The sequence below is a fragment of the Osmia lignaria genome, chromosome 16 (genome assembly GCF_051020975.1).
Source record: "Osmia lignaria lignaria isolate PbOS001 chromosome 16, iyOsmLign1, whole genome shotgun sequence".
In the NCBI taxonomy this organism is placed as follows: domain Eukaryota; kingdom Metazoa; phylum Arthropoda; class Insecta; order Hymenoptera; family Megachilidae; genus Osmia; species Osmia lignaria.
The window spans coordinates 1,622,924-1,642,598 of NC_135047.1; the positions used below are offsets into that span (position 1 = coordinate 1,622,924).

Sequence of the window (19,675 nt, forward strand, 5' to 3'; positions counted from 1 at the left end):
CCATAAATCCACCTTTGGTAGTTGCTCGAGTTACCTCTCTGTCTCTCGTAGTAAGTAAGACTTGTCCAGAGATTTACGATTTCATTTCGATTCGCTTAAATTGCGCGGTTACCATTACCGGAAATTCTTCTTGACTGAAAATGCGCTTGGAATGCACTGACGGACCGTTCGAGGAGCCAAAGAAAAGGGGATGGATATCGAAAGGTGCTGTTTATTTTCAACATTATTTATTGCTCGAGTCCGTTCATCTTACATGTGGATTCGACAGCTGACTAACGAATGAAAAGAAAACTTATTACAAGCGTAGAAAAGTGGAATTGAACGCGAAGGGTTGGCGTAACCATGTGACACGAGCTGTTCGTAACCGAGTTACGTATCTCGCGAGCTGGAACAGTAAAATATACGGTAGCTGGAGCGCGCGATGTGTACTCGAGTTTATTATGTAAATGTTTGGACGACGATATAGAGACCGTTATCGTCGTACCGCCATCCAAGGTTCCAGAGAGGAAAGCAGCTACTTAGCTGCTTCCTTTAAACCGCATTTTACTCTTCTCGTAATCAATCTTTCCGATTCTATCCTATTCTACCCCTTCCTCCGTAAATGTTCGACTCGAAGAGTATCACTTCCGCAGAGGGTGAAGGGTAGCCCTCGTCTATCTCCGTTTCTCCCTAAGGTCGAGTAAATATTTGTCAACGATTTAAAAGGGATTTCTGCGCGCACTCGACACTGTACCGTCGCACCTTGCTCGCTTACCTGTCCACACCGTCCACACGACCGAGTGTTTGATAAATACATTAGAAGGTTCGTGGTTTGTTTCGACGACAGGTATTTAACAGCTGTTTAAGTAGGTTCGAGGAACCTTTTTCCTCGTCGAGAGCCAGGTCCGCTCTCTTTTGACTTATTTTTCTTCTCGAACGTGTTTCGCTTTGATATTTCACGGACAATGCTTGCAAATTCACTCTGCAGGTAAACCGCGATCTGCGTACAGGTTCGTCAAATCGGGGTGCTTCTGGTGCTGCGAATTCGCGAACCGATTACTCGATCGAAACCGGATTCCCTTGATCGAGATTCCACGATTTTGTCGCGAGGAATACCATTCTATTCTCTCTTTCTTTCGATTCGTTTCACGGTAGCCAGGAGACACTCGGGCAAAGCTGAATCCAGCGAAGGACAAAGAGGTAAAGAAGCGAGCGAGGACGGACAATGGTCTCGCTCGAAGCGTCACCCGTAAATCTCGTTGAGCGCGTATAATTTGTAAGTCGGCAGCAGCGGCAGCAGCCCCGTTTCCTCTCTTCCCTCTTCGCCTTGTTTCCCGCTCGCGCGATTCCTCTTCGTCTCGCTGCCACGGACCCGCGAACCGTCTCGGCGCACAAAAATCGAGAGCAGTCCCCGAAGGACCCCGCGGTAGATTCGAATGCATTCTTGCGCCTCTCGCTCGCCACTCTCTTCCTTCGGCCACGCTCGCATTCTTCCTCTCTCTGCCAACAAACTGTCCGCTTCTGTCGTATTAGTTCGTTAATTTTCCATTTCCTGACCTACATTACTAATTATACTCTCTGTTAAAAATTAATTAATTACCCGGACCAGTGTTTAGCGCGCTAGCGCGACAACCTGAACCGACGTGAACCGATCAAGTTCACCGTGTCTCGCTAATTATTCCCCACGAACGCGTCTGTACCTTCTGCCTTTCTCTTTGCCGCAGAAGCGGCCGAACCTGTCGGCCGTGTCGCAGGTGAAAAAGGTGTCTAGGTATCGAGCGATCGGCCACGGGTATCGTAACGACCAGTTTGCCGATAATGCGATAGCGTTCGGTCGGGTCGCAAAGTCGGCCAATGAGCCGCGCGGTGGGCAGTCCACAGCTACCTTCTCGCTGGTTGGACAACCCGATACTCCCACCCGATACACTCTATCTCACCTGGCCTCTCTCTTTCTTCACCGTGCTTCTGTATAATCGTAATCATAAAAGGGCCCTCTGACGCGAGCTCACCTTCTGATTCAACTTCGATCGCTGCAAAAGTCCGCGAATCTCACCTGGTGATCGGTATCGCAATGTTTCGCAGCGTTCACTGCGTTCGCGTCATTTTGTAAATTAATTATTTGTAGGTGAGATTGCTCCCTCTTTTCCTACGCCATTCCAGAAACTACGCCGTTCGGTGTATGAATGTTTGATCCCGATACCGGCCGTATTTCGGTCAGCCGCTGCTCGTAATGCTTATTTTCGTCGCGTACGTTCCTCCAAGTTTCGCCGAGGATTAGTACCCTCTTGCGTGGTCGGTCGGTTTGTCTATTTGCGGCCGTAAAAGCTCGATCTTTTCGTTTGAGAAGGGATGTATGCACCGTTGGTAACACGGTGCCAACGTAAACACGGAAAATTCCTTCCCTTTGCACTACCCTACGGTGCGCACGCTTTTCAATGAAACTTCCGTCTTGCGGTCTGATTTGCGATCTTGGAAGAGGATAATTGTAAGATGATTTGAGAGACATTACTTAGGGGATAATCTGACATTAACTTGGAAACCTGAAGGGTGCGATTTAAGGGTGCAATATAAACACCGTACAACTGGTTTCTTGGAGAACAACTGTAGTAGACAGGGTTAAAAGGTCCTTCAGGTTTTTTATTCAAGAGTACATTTCATTTAGCCTCGTTAAACGGCGAGCGGTGATTATCCGAAAAAAAGGTACACGTATGGTACGTGGGCTACGGTAATAGTTATTGAGGAACAAGAGCATTGTAGGTAGTTAACGCGGTTGGAACGCGTGTCCCGTACGAGCAAAAGCATGGAATCGATTTTCGTGGAATGTTAGGACGAGGGGGGCAAACGCGTTTCCCGACGCTAGACGTTCCCGACAAAAGAATTTCAAATTGTTTCGACGGCGCGTGCACGACGCAACCAGCTATGTATGGAATTTTAAGACCCCCCTTTCCAAAGCTTACTCTAATTTTATTAGTCCCTTTCCCGATTCGATCGGCTTTCATTAAGCGGCGTGCTTCGAATAATTCGTTAAACGCCAGTATGCTTAGGGGTTTACGATTATCGGGAACCGGAAGTGTCCACTGTTCCTCGTTTTCTTTTCTTCCGTTGCTACGTTCGAAAGGTTGGACGACAATCGGGCCACGAATTCCAGCAGCCTCCTCGGAAACGCAACCTAGACTCGGCTTGCACCCTGTAACCCTTGCCACCCAATTTGTTCAGGCATTCTCGAGGCCAGTTGAATCGCCTTTCTTACGCGGGACGGGCCATCTTTTGCCGAATACAAGTATCGCTTCAAGTATCTTACCACACAGATTCCATTTCTACTGCGGCGACCAGTACGGAAATTCTGAAGCCTCGGGAAGCGAGGGGTATAATAAGAAATTATACTCGTGATTCGATGTCATCGATGTCGGCAATGACTTATAGATTAAGGGAACATATTTATCCCTCACGAGTTCTGTGTTGTGACGTCCAACTTCCGTTTGCCTTTACTTTTTACTCGTACAATACCTTCTATTTTTCTGCAGCATCGGATTCCTTTGGCTAAGGGTGCAAGCATTCGATCGGATTAGTCTGAATGTCCTTGAAGTCGAGGCTGTCAACTTCCGTCGTGTTTTCTTCCTATTCTCGAGGGTCTCGTTCGTACGGTGCGAGATATTCGGGGAATTCGCCGTTGGTCCCAGGACCCCGTTCTTCTTCTCCTCCTCCAAAACTTTCATCCCGTTCCTTCTTCTTCTTCTTCGTGGGTTCCTTTCGGCAGTCGGAGGACGATTCGTTCTCTCTTTCCGACGTGTTTCGCTCGATATTAGCTGGTCCTTTTCCAACTGCGCCTCGATTCGAACGCGTACAGAGAGCGACGAGGCGAGTGAGGCAAGCAACGTAGCTCTCTCGTCACTGTCTATCCGAGCAGACAGCGTGGAGCTGCCTTCGAGCAAAGTGAGTGCGTCTAATGAGGCAATAAATAAGTCGACCGCCCTAACCGGCCTTCTCCACGCTTTTCGTTCGCGACGACGTGTCCATCCTCCGGTTCCAGTTCTTTTCTTGCCTTCTTCGCAAGTACAACCCCTTCTTCCTCTTCTTCTTCTTCTTCTTCTTTCTACCTCGAAAGATCGACAGACCTCCTTCCCAGGCCTTTCTTCGATGTCCAAGAGACACCGCACGAACCGATTGTGTTCGTTATCTTCGGCTCGTTTGCTCGACTTTCTCTCGATTCTTTCTTTTCTCAACGCGTCGTGTTCGTTTCGAATCTTCGCTCCGGTCGCGTCCCGTCGCCTCGGTTCGCGAAACCAACTTACTCGGAAACATTTACGGTTTCTTGACCACTCCAATTCCTCTCGCTGGAAACTGACCACGAGTCTTGCCAGGTTATTTATAGGCCAACGAATGATAGAAAACGAACCGACCGGACCGATCAGTCGAACGACGCGACGTGTTTCCATTAATAACGTCGTAACGTTATTCGCGTATCGAGCAACCACCAGATTTGTACGTTTATTTGAGTTGGATCGCTTAGCCGGTGCACACGGTCGTTAACGAACCAGCGCAAATACTCTTTGCCAGTGATCCCTTTGAACCTCGGTAGGGTCGGAAGAGTATCGCGCGGTAGAGAAGCCTCTGTTTTCATTTTTCATTTATCCCTTTCGCGTTTATCGCGATCGATTCTCCGATCGGTATTCCTGACGATTTAACTCTTCGATCCTCGCGAGTTTCGGTCGATTTAGGAAGAGGTTGCGATCAGCAACGCGGACATAGAAAAGATGATATACAGGTTCGCGTCAAAAGCGACACTGGTGTCGAGGAATCGACTATTTTTAGGAGCACGCGTAAGAGTTGGTTCTTGGCTTGTCAGCACAACGATAAGGCGTTTGATGTACGCGGCTCGGCGAGAGTCGAGTGCCATAACTTTCGACTTCTTGGAAAGTACGTTTGCCCGTTGGTATCTGTGTCGATGGCCAGTGACAATGGTGACAGTGCTGACGAATCGCGAGTCACTGTCGCATTCCTCGCGGATTACGGTTATCGTGACGTAAGATTCTTAGAAAATTTCTTTATTCCTTTGCTTTACCGATTTAGGAAAGAAAAATATGTTTCACCAAGTATTCTTATTCCGGCGAACGTATCAGGCTCAACGATTCCGTGGAAGCGTGTCCGGTTCCGGTGACTCGAAGGTGGTGTTCTCCGTTATGGACCGTCGGGAACAAGCATCGAGTAAGAATATCGACGAGTCGAATGAAGTTCTTGCGCGTTGTTCCCTGCCAGCGAGTCCGATCGTCCCGTGAGACGTAACATGCGCCATATTTTGCTCGAGAACCAGAGCAACGTTTAAATCTTTTTCCTTTTTTTTATCTTTCTCTCTCTCTGAACGAACGAAGACCGCAACCGGCTTGATTCTGAACGTCTTTTAGCCTCGACTCTCGCGATCTCTCTCGCGATCGCGAGTTTCTCGAGAATTCCCCGTCGGACGTTCTTGTCCTCGCTGTTATAGTCGTCGTTCGAAGCAGGAATCCTCGCCCAAATGACGATGTCACCGGTGCACCAGTCACTGTTACCCCGTATTACTTCTTCTTCTCGTTCTTCCTTGCGGTTCGTGCGGAACGAAAAGCACCGGCAGCATCAGCGACGTATAGACGGGCGCGAGCGACCGTCCTTAACGGAATTATTTGCCATTAAGGTCGTTGCATTCCCGAGAGGCCGTCGTGTACGCGTCCTGGCATCCAACCGACGCAGAACTAATGATCTTAATTAACGTTTCGTAACCAAGTTCGCTCGGACTGTCCTTTTAGCCAGTCTCCTCCTCTCTACGCGCACCGCGTCGTCCTTCTTCTTTTCGAAATTTTTTACTCCCAGCTCTTCTTCTTTTTCTTCTTCTTCTTCTTCTTTCTGGTCTCGAAGGAGAAAACTCGCGGTTACCTTCGACTCCGTAATCCCTGTAGACCTTGCCTCGTCTTCGCCGGACAATGGAGATTTAATTATCGTAATTCGCGATCATTTGTCCTGTCCGCGAGGTTTTTGATTCTCGACCAACGAGACGGCAGTTTGCCCTGGGGACTCGTTCGATAACCTTTTCGGTACGGCGACAGTCAGTCTCGAAGCAGCATTCGTCGTTCACGATCGTTCTAATCGATTCGGTGCTCGTTTGTTTCAGGACCGTTGGAAATCAGGTGGTGATGGATCCGTTGCTCATCTGCAAGAAAACCAGGAGACTGAGGGGTAAGATGGCGGATATTTGTCGGAAAGAGCCGTCGTTGTTGAAGGAGATCGCAAGAGGCGTGCAAGTTGGGACCAGAGAATGCCAATATCAATTCAGGAATCGACGATGGAATTGCACAACGATCAGGAGATCGTTGAGGAAGATTTTGCTACGAGGTAAGTAGCGGCTTCAATCTCGTCTAATTTCCTTTTGATTTCGACGATGATTGATGAGATTGATTGATTTTATATAAATTCTAAACGCTACTTACTGCTAATTGTTGCTACTTAAACCGCGGGACCCCCCGCGGTAATCAGCCTGCTCGATGTAACACATTCGCGTGTTCGCAAGTTGAATATTGCGACACTGGTACACTTGTTGCAACAACTTTATTAGAAGAGAAAAAATGCTACCGATTCGAGATTAGGCGAACCAGATGTCGATTACACACTACCTTTCAGGCGAGCGGTTCGATTCGTTACGATTAAATGCCGGCAATCGAACGGCACACCTTCGGAAGAAGTTGCTCCGCTTCGACGTTGATCGCTCTATTCGAGACAAATCGTATCGATGCTCGATCAGTGTTATTATATCTGATCTACCGTTCGTCATTATTTTCGAATTACGCTCGACGAGGTTGTCGCGGGCAATGGAAAGTTGCACGGACATCCTTTTTTCCTTTTTCTACGTTTACTATTGCACAACATTGGCTTTCAATAGCCATAGAAACAGTGCATATTCACGGTATAACGCTTTGTCAACCGGAAAGCAATTAATAAATATTCTGATAGTAATTACTAAGAAACAACCAGTTAACCATTTGCAATCATAAATAGTCTTCTCTTATTAGTCATCGCAGCGATGTAAATTGGTGAATCAACAGGATATTTTGCAAGATGTTTTGCTTAATATGTTTCAAGTAGATATCTGAAGAAGGGTTAAATTGAAAACGATAAGGTTGATTTGCATGAAAATAAAGTTACCCGTGAGTGGAGCTATTTCGGTGAAGAGTAGAGCCGCGTAAACGGTTGCGAATGTAAATGGAACAAATTGAAGGAGGGTCTCGAGCCTCGTGTCCGAAGAGAAATTCTCACGCGGTTGGGTTAGCGTTTATTCGTGAACCGAGCAGAAGAGAGAACGTAGCTGTCCGCGTGGTTCGCTCAGTTAACCATCCGATGTATTAATTCCGGGTGATCGAGCACGACAACTAAATCGAAGACAGCGTGTCCAATAGGCCGAACTGCTCTCTAGGTTCCGCTATCAGATCGGTACCTTTTGGTAGCCTGACAGATTGACACTGTCCGTCGGATATTAGTGGCAATATGTTCCCTTAATTAAAGGCTTCATTGGCAAGGCGACCGATCCTTCGAACCGTTCCGTTTAGTCTCATCTCCTCCTTCTTCGTCTCCTTCGTCTTCTTCGTCTTCTTTCAAAGATTATACCGTCGCGTCGATCCTATCGATCGTGATTCGTCGACGTCCCTGATCAACTTGTACGTACGGGACGCGTGGATTCCATCGTGGACGATCGATGATCGAATTATATCCGACACTGTCGACCATGCCTGACGATCGTTGTTCGACCGATCGAAGATTCCACCGACAGGATACATCGTTTTATACTCGATTCAACCTTCGACGTTCCATCAATGGAACGGGTTAAATTTTAGCGCTACCAACGGCGCGTACAGGACGTCTGAAAAAGATTGCGCAAAAATGAAAATGATATTCAGAGAACTTATGAGACGACGTGGTAGTTAACTTCGAAACGGGAACATCTTTATTCGCATGAATATGGAAGAAGGCATTGTGCGAGTACGCGCGTCTCGCCGAGGGTGGGCCAGTAGCCCGTATATTTCTTGTCGTAGACTTCCCAGGGCGAGCTGTCTTCGCCCGGGGGTCGCAGATAAATGACGACGTTCAGAATTGTCACCCGAAACGACCGGTTAACACATCGCCGCCCCTGTCATCGATCCGAACCGTCCAATAATGCACCCGGCAGCCAGGATTTATGTACCTGCCGTTCAACCTTTTCCAAACCATCCTACCGTTCTGCGCCACAAACGACTTCATCGTTTCGAGGATCTAAAGGAAAATTCTACGGTATCCCGTGAATTTAGACGAGTGCAATTCGTCGAACGGTGGCAATTTAAATGGCGGATGGAAAATAGAAAAAGCAAATGCGTGCTTCCAATGTTTCGAACGATGCTACCTTTCAAGACATTGCCGCGATAACGTCGGTAGCGGTGAAGGATCGTTAATTGCGAACGGTGTAACAAGTGACATGAACTTAACGATTTCATGACGAAGCATAATGTAATCGGACATTGTCGTCTTTACGTTTTTATGGGGTGAGTCGGGCTGGTAAGTGGCAGGTGGAACGCAAATTGGGTCCTCGTTGGTCCATCGTGTGCCGCAGTGGTTCTCCTAATTAGAAACTGTACAAGATCCTGTGAGCAGCATCGAAACTCGATTTTGTGAGTTCCATCGTCCAAAGAGAACGTTAAGGAGGTATGCCTACCCAGAAGGCTCGGAAAAAAACTTTTATGATAAATCCTTTGCTTCTTTTAAAAAGCATATTTTCACAAGATTCTAATAATTTATTCTTCTTACTTGGGCGTACTTGTTCCTTATCGAACGCTCGTAAATGTAAAAGTTTGATGTTAGTCGGTATTACGCGAAAGAAAGAATCACGGTGGGAGGTCGAGATTAACCGAGAAAGAAAGAGAAAAATTCGTGGGAGCGTATCGAGGTAAGGTGGAACGGAGTAGGATCGAAAGGAAGCGAGGAAAAATTCCTAACGGGCACAAGCACATAGAGAAAAAGCGTGGTAGTAGGCAAAAGCCACGCTACCGTCGGCGCCTATCTTAATTCTCGATTGACGTTTATTTATCTGGCGACGTTTAATTTTTATGGGCGCGATCTGGCCGATAGGTTAGCCCCGCAGGTAGCTCCTGCTGTGTGGTCCGAAGGGAAGCCCCGGAGGAGATTCGAGGTTAGACTGGTAGAACATTCGTGGACGAGCAGCACCTCTTAATTGAGGGGTGCCGCGTGTCGCGATAAGAGAAACACGGGCGTCAAAAACCCGTGGAAAGAGCTACCAAGAAAGGAAGAAGGGGAAACGAATGGAAAGGAGGAATTTATTGTCTTGCTAGGACTCGTTCACTCGTTGTTCCTTCAGGGTTATCCAACGTGGATTCCGAACGATCCCTACCGGATTCCCTTTGCTCGATATCTACACTCTTGCTCAAAAGTTATACGGCATTTGCTTAACTTTTACAACCCACGATTAGCATGACTTATGCATTAAAAATGGATAATTTTTGGACAATTTTGGGACTACGTATGCGCTATTCGATACTGCGCATGCGCTATTCAATACTGCACATGCGCTATTCAATACTGCGCATGCGCTATTCAATACTGCGCGTGCGCTATTCGATACTGCGCATACACGGCACCTAACCTTACCTAACCTAACCTTAGCACGATATCTCGAAAACGGTAAGACATCCAACTCTGAAACCAACTTTAATCGGTTTCTTGTAGTTAATTTAAATTATATACCGAACCTGAGTTCTCAATTCTGGTAGGGTAATTCGGAAACACAGCCTTAAAAATGTAACAGGATCAACTTTAAGCCTATTTCTCGAATTTTTTTTCTATTCAACGTCTGGCAAGAATCTCATTCATTACGAGTGCGTATACATTCGTACGTCGTATTACCTCGAAAACATTCTTTTCGTCGACGTTTCTGGTCACTAACGAGGATGCTCACCTTGGCGCGTTAATAAACTCGCGTCTCGACTCGCGATTACTCCTCGTTTTCGCAACTCGGTTCCGCTCGCTTTCGATAATTGCTACGTAGAGATCTTTCTCGTCGGTTTCCGAAGGTGAACTCGACATACTCGATTCGTCGATAACGATTAGCGGGTTCGATAGGGAGACAGGTATATCTTGATACCCGGTAAAAACATTTAATTTCTATTTTTATCGTGTTCAACTTAAAACGTAAGATATAAACGCACGCAATTTACTTATAAGACTGGTTGAACGTGAATAAAACACGTTCGGAGTTCCAAGTCCTTTCTTCGAGGTTCGCGACAAGCCGAAACGGGACGGGACGGGACGGGACAGGACAAGACGATAATGAGCGAGCTAAAAGCGATTTAGCGTCACGGCGCTAAGTGTTTTGTCGCCTCGCGAACTCGGTGCTAACTAATGCGGTTCGCAGAGGACCCGTATGCGTATCCCTCCCCCTCTCGCCTCTCACCTTTACCTTCTATCGACTTGTTCGTGAATTCGTCACCGCGTTCCTCCTCTGCTCGTTGAATTACCGCACACGTCGTTCGCCTTCTTTGCTCGTTTGGAAATTTTCCTTTGGCTCGTAAGGGTTAATAAACCAAAGGTGTACGTCAGCCACAGACGATCCAGTTCTTTTCCCGATTCCTCGAATTCTCGTGGACGTGACAGTTCGAACGGTAGAAGAATTTAAGCGTCAATAAGTTCCACCTGGTTCGGAAAGATTGCGTGGAATGCGATTGACACGGTGGACCAAAATCACGGTGGGTCCGAACGAGAATATCTCGATGATTTATCCGTTGTACCACTCGAACGGAGAGAGTGGCGACTACGTAGTCGGCACCCTCGCCGCAGGAAACAACAATACACGAGCCATGAGCGACGATTATGGGGCAAGCGTGTCTTCCAGTTGAAAAGGGAAACCCCAATTTTTCTCGCTTCCAGCGTCGAGCCAGCCATCGGCAGGAAGGAAATTGTCCGTGACTAAAGACGCCTCTGGTGTCTACTGTCAGCCAAGAACCCTTACTCTCCTCTTTCTTCCTCGTCATCGTCCACCATTCTTTCTACAGCGTCTTCACGCTTCTCCATTGTACCCCGAGTTTACCGGGGGTCGCATACCGATCCGCGTTCTCCATTCGAAACAAACGAGGAAATATTTTTCTAATCCCGGTTGTCACGCGAAACGGTTCCTGCTAATTTCTGAACAACGCGTTTGTTGACTTGCTTGGAAATCATTTACCAACGCGACGAAACTCACGGGGGAAAATAAAAAAGCAACAACAAGAGGGTATTTGCTGGCAGCGGAGTAACGGAGAAGAAGAGCATCGATACGCAGCCGGTATTCCGTACAAAGGATTGACAATAGCAAACAGTTTAATGTCCCGTACGTTTATTGTATCTCGGCTACCGTGGCTTTAACTCGCATCGCCAGGTAAAGTGGAAGGAGCGATGAAAGGAGGCAAGAAGGAGAGAAAGAGAAGGCCGAGAGGTACCAGAAGAGGAGAATCGGAACACCGGGACAGATCTGTTATTCAGTTAGACTCAGCCCGTTCGCCGGTGACATTTGAATGCTCGCTCGATTTTACATCGGCGAAGGGGAAGCCCGCAGGAAGAAGACTCGCCAGAGAAAACGAGGAGAACTTCTTTCCAGTATCCTTTGCGTTTACCATTCTCAATCTTCGATTCTTGCTTCTCGTCTTTTCGAAATACTTTTCTTCTCAAATTTCCTTCGAACTCGTCGCTAATTCCCTCTGCAACCTTTCCCTATTCAAGGGTGTATACATATGTGTCCTCTAAGAAACCGGGGGAAACGGAGCGAAAGAGAAACAGAAGGAACATATAGAAGAATCGGCGTAATTACCTTGGTATCTCGAAGTTGCAAGTTTGTTCAGTTGGCAACGTACGAAGAGGGATAAAGACGAGGTGAGAGAGAGAGGATACGAAGTAGAAATTCCAGCGAGAGAGGAGAATCCAGCAGTGATACCGAGCCGCTCAAAAATCTCGCGGAATCTCGGGAAAAGGCGAGTGGCCGTTGCCGCAATTGGTCATTGGGCGATTTTTGCCGGCATTCATGCGTCCGTTCTCGCTGTATTTATTGGAAAGGTTTCTCTGGTAGTATCTGCTATACACGGGGTTAACTAAACGCCGTATTCGACGCGCTATCTCCTTTCCTCTCATTTGATATTCTTCTCTTTATTTACGGGAACGGTGATGGCGATTTATCTTTTCCCCTTGCCACTGTCACGCTCTTTCTCTTTTCCACGAATCTTATCCGCAATTAGAGCGAACTCGACGAAACGACTGGTGTAACGCCGCGATTGGTTACCATCGATTCGAACTAGTTGGATTTACGGAGGCGAGCCGAGCCGATCTATTGCGCACGAATCGGCGCGGGGCATACGGCGCCGATAAATCGCGGGACGGTAAAACAAATCACTGGACGGGGACCGATCGATAGCATCTGGCCGCGTCGATCGACTTTGCCGGCGACATAATTCCTACAATGGCGGCATCGATGCACCGTCGCAAATTACACGCTTACATAATCCGATGGACCGATTAATCACACCGCGATTTACGAGGGATTTGTCGAAGACGCGGGAGCGCGCTAGCGGAGCTTCCATTCGAACGCGCAATTCGCTCGGGTGATAATAAATCGGTCTATGATATCAAATTTTCTTCCACTACCAGGATACTAAATTATCCGAAAGTTTTCTGTTATTTTCCAACGTTGGAGAAGCATCGTTGCGGTAATTTTCTATAAGGAAAACACGATTGCACGATCTTTGTGCCGAGTTATAGTCGGCGCGAGTAGCAAAAGGTTCGAAGATCCAAAGATCACGACTATTTATTTCATGGATCGTTTGTTGTATTTCACCGTGATCAATCGAAGACACGCATACGTGTCCCGTTAAGCGAGCGATTCGTGTCGCAAAATGGGCAAACGATAGCCATACTCTGGCGGATAAATGCCACTCGATGAGTCCTCGTCAGCTTGCATAATCGGCGAGCAAACAGATCGAGCAAAGACGTCGATCCAGGGAGCTTTCACGATTCTTCTTTCCTCTTCGCGGCGATCGTTGGGTGAACGAACCGCGTCTATCCTTCGTTTTCTAACAACGGAACAACACTATTTTCGGTGCAGCAAATCGCAAACGCTGCTTCGCGAGTAAACGCGAAAATCAGAAACGACTTAACAGCAAGGGAGAACAGACGCGTTAAAGAAGAGAAGAAGGAAGAGAAAGAAGAAGAAGAAGAAGAAGAAGACCACTCGCAATTAAACACGGCGTAAGTCTCGCTCCGAGGATAATGCCCCGGAATGCTGATAATTGGCTGAGCCGTCGGGACGACCCCAGAGACGATGGGTGCTCCGTGCACCTGGCTCTGGCATCGCACCGTACTGCAAGATCATCGGCTCGCGATCCCTCGTGTCTAATTGATTCCAAGTGATTTATATTACCTGCTGCCACGAACATTCTCCCCTCTCTACGTCACACGCTCCAATACGAACCGATTTCACTGCTTTATACGCGAGACGAATACTTTTTTAAGACCGTATCGTATCCGTATCGTGCACGGAAAGAATGCTATATTTCTTCGAAATTGAAAATGAAAAAGATGTACATGGATGTATTTGTTAAAAAGAAATTGAAAAGGCGATTGAAAAGAAGAGAAAGGTAATCCGGAAGCGGATAGCAAGAAGGTAGATTGGGTTCAGGTGGAAGGATCGCGGAGCCGGTGCGGGTAGCCGGGCAAAAAGGCAGCGGACGCAACACGCGGCGGGGATGGTTATACACGAGAGCTGGAAGACAGCAAACAGCCCCAGGGCCTTTCGCTCTCGAAGCCAGCACCGATATCAGATCGGCCGTATAAAACTATCGTATCGTTTAAATACGCACTGAAAGGTGAGGCGATGCATCGGAAGATACGCGGGCGGTGGCAGGCTACTTCTCTCGAGCTGCGTCCTCTCGTTCCGTCCGTCCGTTCGTTCGTCCGCGTGTCGATCCGTCGCGAAGATACCCGCTTGGAATCCATGGGAACCACGGCGAACCGAGCTTAACGCGTATAACCCCTTCCCAGGCTCGCGCCGCGACTCGCTCCCTCCGCTCTGCTTATTCATCTTCTTTCGCTACCCTATTCGCTTCCCCCTTTCGATCACTCTCTTTCTCTGGCTGTCATAGAAATATTAGCTTATCTCATAAATATCGTTGCTCGATTTCAAATAATTTGACGGTAGGCAAGAAGTATCGCAAGCCCATTTCCTCCGCGATGTCCTCCAAGATCTCGATCCTCGATCCGCATTAGTATTCGCGGCTGGTTTTCGCTTAAACGTTCGAAAAGGATAATTGCCTGGCGGCGCGGAAACGCTTCGAGCGTTTCTTCGATTCGATCGCCGTCCGGCTCGACTCCATTCGACTCGACCGATCGCCGACAGATACGCTCTCGATACTTTGACCAGGATCGCCGATTCCCTTGGCTCGACGCACGCCCAAAGGAATCGGGTAATTGGAGCCGCATTCTCCGTTACGATTATAAGTTAATCCAAGGGTGTAACCGCTAGATTCTATCTTGTCGCGTATCGACCGATGCGCGAACTTTACAGAAGACGCGGTCTCTCGATGAAACGCGAACAAAAACTTATCTGGAGATTGCGTCAAGGTAGGAGAGAGGAGGGACACGCGGAAATAAGAAAAAAAAAAAGGGGGATCCAAGAGGATTTGCAAAACCCGGATGCTCGGGCAGGTGAGAGACAATGGGTGACAGGGAGACCCAGGACGGAGGCGGTGGTAATCCGCCGTTTTGAAAAGGGGTGGAACACCGGCGTGCATTGTCCGCTTAATGATGGAGTGGAAACGTGACAGGTGAAACCGAATACACACGCCACCAAAATTCGACGTCCTAGCTCTTTCTCAATTGCTCCCAGAACCACGACGACCATCTTACCAACCCGACCAGTCTACCTCTTGAAACCCTCAGTTTCGAGACGTCCATCCATCGACGATTATGACATTTTCTGAGGAGAGCCGTCGTTCCCGCTGATTCAGCGACCGGTCGATTTAACTCGCTTACCTAAATTACCTCCTTCGTAATTGCCTTGTTCGAGGGACGCCGAGTAATCCCGTTTCCTTCCTTTCGGCTCCCTTTAATTTACGGGTGCCAAGTGAAATCGCATCTAAATTTTCATCGTCTTTCAATGCCCGATACTTTCAGATACCAGGGAGACGGGTTTCGTGAACGCCATTACCGCGGCCGGTGTTACCTACGCGGTCACCAGGGCCTGCACCATGGGCCACCTGGTCGAGTGCTCTTGCGACAAGATGACACCGAAAGGTAAACATCCTCGATTACTTTTTATCTGATTCGCGAATCGATCTAGCGAACCATTGGAAATGCTCAGGTAATCGTTTGGGCAAACTGGCGCGTGCCATCGACATGGAGAAGAGTCTGCCTACGGAGGGTGACTGGGAATGGGGTGGATGCGGCGACAACGTGAAGTTTGGATTCAAAAAGTCACGGGACTTCATGGACGCGCCTTATCGAAAACGCACCGACATCAAAACTCTGGTCAAGCTTCACAACAACAACGCTGGTCGTCTGGTAAACGCTCTCATACTCTTTTCGCAGATTTTTTTCTTTTTAAAGAAATTCGGTTGAAGAAACGATGCGTTTGGTTCGTGCGACAGGCTATCAGGAACTTTATGAGGACCGAGTGCAAGTGTCACGGACTGTCCGGATCGTGCACGGTTCGCACGTGTTGGCGGAAAATGCCCCCGTTCCGTGACGTAGGGAACAGGCTGAAAGAGTCGTTCGACGGAGCGGCTAAAGTGATACCGAGCAACGACGGGCACAGCTTCATCACAGAGGGTCCGACCATCAAGCCGCCCGACAGATTCGATCTGATTTACAGCGAGGACTCGCCCGACTTCTGCAAGCCGAACCGAAAGACGGGATCGTTAGGTACCCAGGGACGTCGTTGCAACTCCACCAGTCAAGGAGTAGACGGCTGCGAGCTACTGTGCTGCGGCCGTGGCTACGACACCAGGATCGTCAAGGAGAAGATCAATTGCGAGTGTAGGTTCCGTTGGTGTTGCGAGGTCACCTGCAACACTTGCCTCGTCAAGAAGACCATCAACACTTGTCGTTAGCAATGATTGGCGCAATGGATATTTAGGTAATTTCTGGTCCCCTCCCTGTTGTCAACGCGTTTTCCATCAGAGTATGTTTCATTTTTTCACCGTTTCGTTTCAGCCAGTCTATTTATTTTCTTTTTCTATATTTCTGAAGATTCCAGGTAAATAGAAAGTAATTGAATCGTCCCGCCTTATCCTACCTTCCAGACTCTTATTCGATTACGCTGATCCTTCCTGGACCTGAACATCCTAAGAAAAGAGATCCGAATCCAGGTATTCTGTGGACTGACTGAAACGAAACGAGAGATTAATCTGGACCGCAAATGGTAAGAAATGTTCATCTTTCGACGTTTGATGATTCCGCGGTTAGGATAAGCGTTTGTAATATAGATATCGCGAATCGATTCTGAAAAAGGCTGCGTCTAGCTTTCGATTCGAGGAGCGATCATTGTCGTCGTTCGAAGCTTTCCAGGTATCTCCAGCTATTCGTTGAAGCGTTTCCGGTCGCGTTCGTCGCGGGTGAAACGTTCGTAGCTTTTCTCGCTTTTCGTCCAGTTTGTCGGCGAATTTTCTTTGCGCTTGCAAAATCTCTCCATGATTTTTTTTTTTTTTTTATTTTAATTTTATACTAATATTATTCCTTCTGTGTTTGTTCGTTTGTTTTTTTTTTCTTTTGTAAATAAGACTGAATCGACGAAAGTTTATATTGTGCCAGAATAAAAAAGCGTGTACCCTCGGGCAAAATTCTCGTTGGTTACTTTCTATCGCGTTGATCGACCTTTGAGCTCGTTTGCAACGAGATCGCCGATTAATCACCGCCACCAGCTGTGACGTCTGTATCGGTTGAGACGTTTTTTTCTGACCTCGATATTCGTCTTTCCGATCGATTGCAGGTAAGTGAAACGTTTCGTAATTAAACCCCTTCGTTAAGAACGCTTCAAACGAAAGTCGTACATCGTTGCTTGTTCAAGATACCAAAGGAGAACGGTTAATGAGCCGAACAGGGAAAGATGTTAGGAGGCCTCGTATATTACCGCGTCTTGTAGAACACAAGCTTTTAGCTGTAATTCGACCTTGTACATGGGAGAGGTCGCGCGAGCAATAAACAACCGGTGTCTACATCTCCTATAAAATAGTTTTACGGTTAAGGCCGGAGAGAGGAATTTCGCATAACCATAAAGCCAGAAATGAAGAGGAACGCTCGCGCCGTATCGCGCGGCGCGTTCGCCGCGTTTCGGCGATAGCGGAAGCCATAAACTTCACCAAGAGAAATCTTTTTTTTTATCCTCACTTTGACACGAGCTTCTTCGCTCGTCTCGCTTTCTTTGTCAGAGGTGAAAATTAACGCGGTCGGTTGGGTCCGGTATATTCGTTTTCAGAATTTTTCATCCTCCGTATCTCGTGTCGGCGTTAAGGGTCGCTTTTAACCCCTTCGTTGTAGCGTCCGTTGTCTAATAATCGTAAATCGATCGTTAAAACTCGCAGGTAACTTCTATTCTATTTTAGGTACGCCATTAATAATGATTAAAGAAACCTCAAGAGGAACAAAAGCTTGATTGTTTCTAAAAAAAATTAAACCGGGCAAATAAAGAAATATCGACGATAAAAAGTTCGGGATGGAAAGAAATAAGTACGAACAACGAATTTTGATAATCATTACGCTCTTAATGTGCATGGCAAAAGTGGTTCGCAGGGGTCGGGTAAAAAATTTTCGGCTCTTACACCCTTCGATTTAATAGGTTGACGCGGCAGAGAAGAGGTGTGCGCGCGAGAAGAGCTCGCGTAAAGGTCTCTTAATAGAGAGGTCGACCTCCACAGGGTAGAAAGGTGGTGAGCTGCAATTAGCCCCACCAGCCTGGTTGGACCGGACCGGACCGTCCGGACTCGATTAGCCCATGGCCAAGAGATTGGTCTGCTTCGGGCTGGCTGGGTGGTCCAACCGGGGTAATTTTCGGCTGCCGTCCACGTTCCCCTTTGAGGGAAAAATGGCCCCTCGAAATTGGACCCGAAGTTACCGTGCGCGTACCAGAAACCCGGCCCGTAACTCCTCGCTCCCAGGACGCGTCCGCCATCTTTTCTTCTCCCTCTTCTCCTGCTTCTTCCCACGGGCGAAGGAAAGGCGAGAGGATCTTCCGGTGGTAATTCAATTTCGCCCGACAGACCCGATCCGTACCGGTTATTACGGGCTAATGAAAACATCGCCGCCACGGAGGATACCCGGGACCCATGGGAAGCGATGTTCGATTCGTTTATCGAGTTTCTCGATTACCGCATTAACTCGTTTATGAATTTTCTTTCTTCATTTTTTAAGAGAATAGTGGATAAAGGTGGTACGCGTGAGAGAAACTCTCTGACGGCGAAGGATCGTTCGTTTGGCAACGCGTTCTTGGAACGATTAGACGCGGAACAATGGGGCCCGCAGAACGCACGTGAGTCGTGACGCGCGACAAAACCGCAAAACGCGAGCGTGATTAATGGAAAGAGAAAGAGCAGTTCTTTCCTCGTTACCCTCCGACTGCTGGAGGAAACAACGATAAGGCACCATGACTCGACGCGCGACCGACGAGCTTTTTTACAACTGGATCGTCGAAACGCTTGTTATCGAGGGAAGAAGGGTTCGAACGAATCGGCGAAACAAAGTTGCTCCTGGTACCATGAGCTATCTATCGTTTCAAAAAATATCTTTACCTTTCTGAACGCTTTCAGGTATCGGCACGATATCTAATTGCAATCTTACCTGGCTAATTCAATATCTCATTGTCAGTCGATATCCGCATACTTGCTACTTTCGTTATTAATTCTGAATTCCTACCGATGCGTGCATAGCTGGTAGAGTGGAAAAGGGTTGAGAAAGATGGCAAGCAGCAAGTGTAGGTACAGAGGCAAGCAAGAAATCGAGGCGCCGGAGGTGGTCGGTCGTTCGAGCCGGCCGACGCCAATATTAATTAAACGATCCCATAAGCGCCTAACAAACTGGCTGTACGTTAGGCGGTTTATTGGGCTCGCCGAGCAGGACGTTAAAATGTTCCAATCTTAATTAGGTAGGTGTTTACAGGAGGATAATTCCACGGACCTTAAGCCGGTGCACCGTTTACCGTTTCTACTGGACGCGGGCCACCGGCTACGAACGGCTCTCTCGTCTCCTCTCCTCGTTGCTTCTCCTTCGGATATTCTTCGAAAAAGAATATATTCCTCTCGTGTCCTCTCCCTTTTGCCGCTCTTCTTCGCCCTTTTTCTCCAATCCCAGCTACTCGAAGGACGAAGGACCGTGCCACGAGGTAGGTGGAGGAGGTCGTTGAAATCTTTACGGTTCTTCCAGCTTCTTGGAATTTCTTCGACCTTTTCTCTCTTCGTCTCGCTTCACCCTTCTTCCCTGGCATACTGGTCTTGCGTAATTAGCCGGATGTCTTTTTTTTCTCCTCTCCCCCTGGTCCCCTGTACGTTTCTCTGTCGAAAAAGCGACGGACGCGCCGGCAAGGGGCGAATAATCTCCGCACGGAATGCGCGCTCTGGATAAGCTTCGTTCTTCGTTTCTCTTCCAGGTAATCTCGCGTTCTCCTTCGAAAGCATTGTTCTTC

At 47.9% G+C, this 19,675-nt stretch overlaps 1 protein-coding gene across 4 annotated transcripts in view; it reads left to right on the plus strand.

The window, feature by feature from the left end:
• LOC117601014 (protein Wnt-6-like) overlaps positions 1-18,011 on the plus strand; it is a 71,185-nt gene extending 53,174 nt beyond the window's left edge. The window contains exons 3-7 of one of the 4 annotated variants that reach the window (XM_034317214.2): positions 6,122-6,342; positions 15,178-15,297; positions 15,365-15,564; positions 15,651-16,138; positions 16,305-18,011. In XM_034317214.2, the coding sequence (XP_034173105.1) occupies positions 6,122-6,342; positions 15,178-15,297; positions 15,365-15,564; positions 15,651-16,112 (1,003 nt within the window). In that variant the 3' untranslated portion in view covers positions 16,113-16,138; positions 16,305-18,011. Of the gene's footprint in view, positions 1-6,121; positions 6,343-15,177; positions 15,298-15,364; positions 15,565-15,650 lie in introns of all 4 variants that reach the window. The other 3 variants (XM_034317213.2, XM_034317216.2, XM_034317215.2) reach the window with 3 other exon arrangements.
• The last annotated feature ends 1,664 nt before the right edge of the window (positions 18,012-19,675 follow it).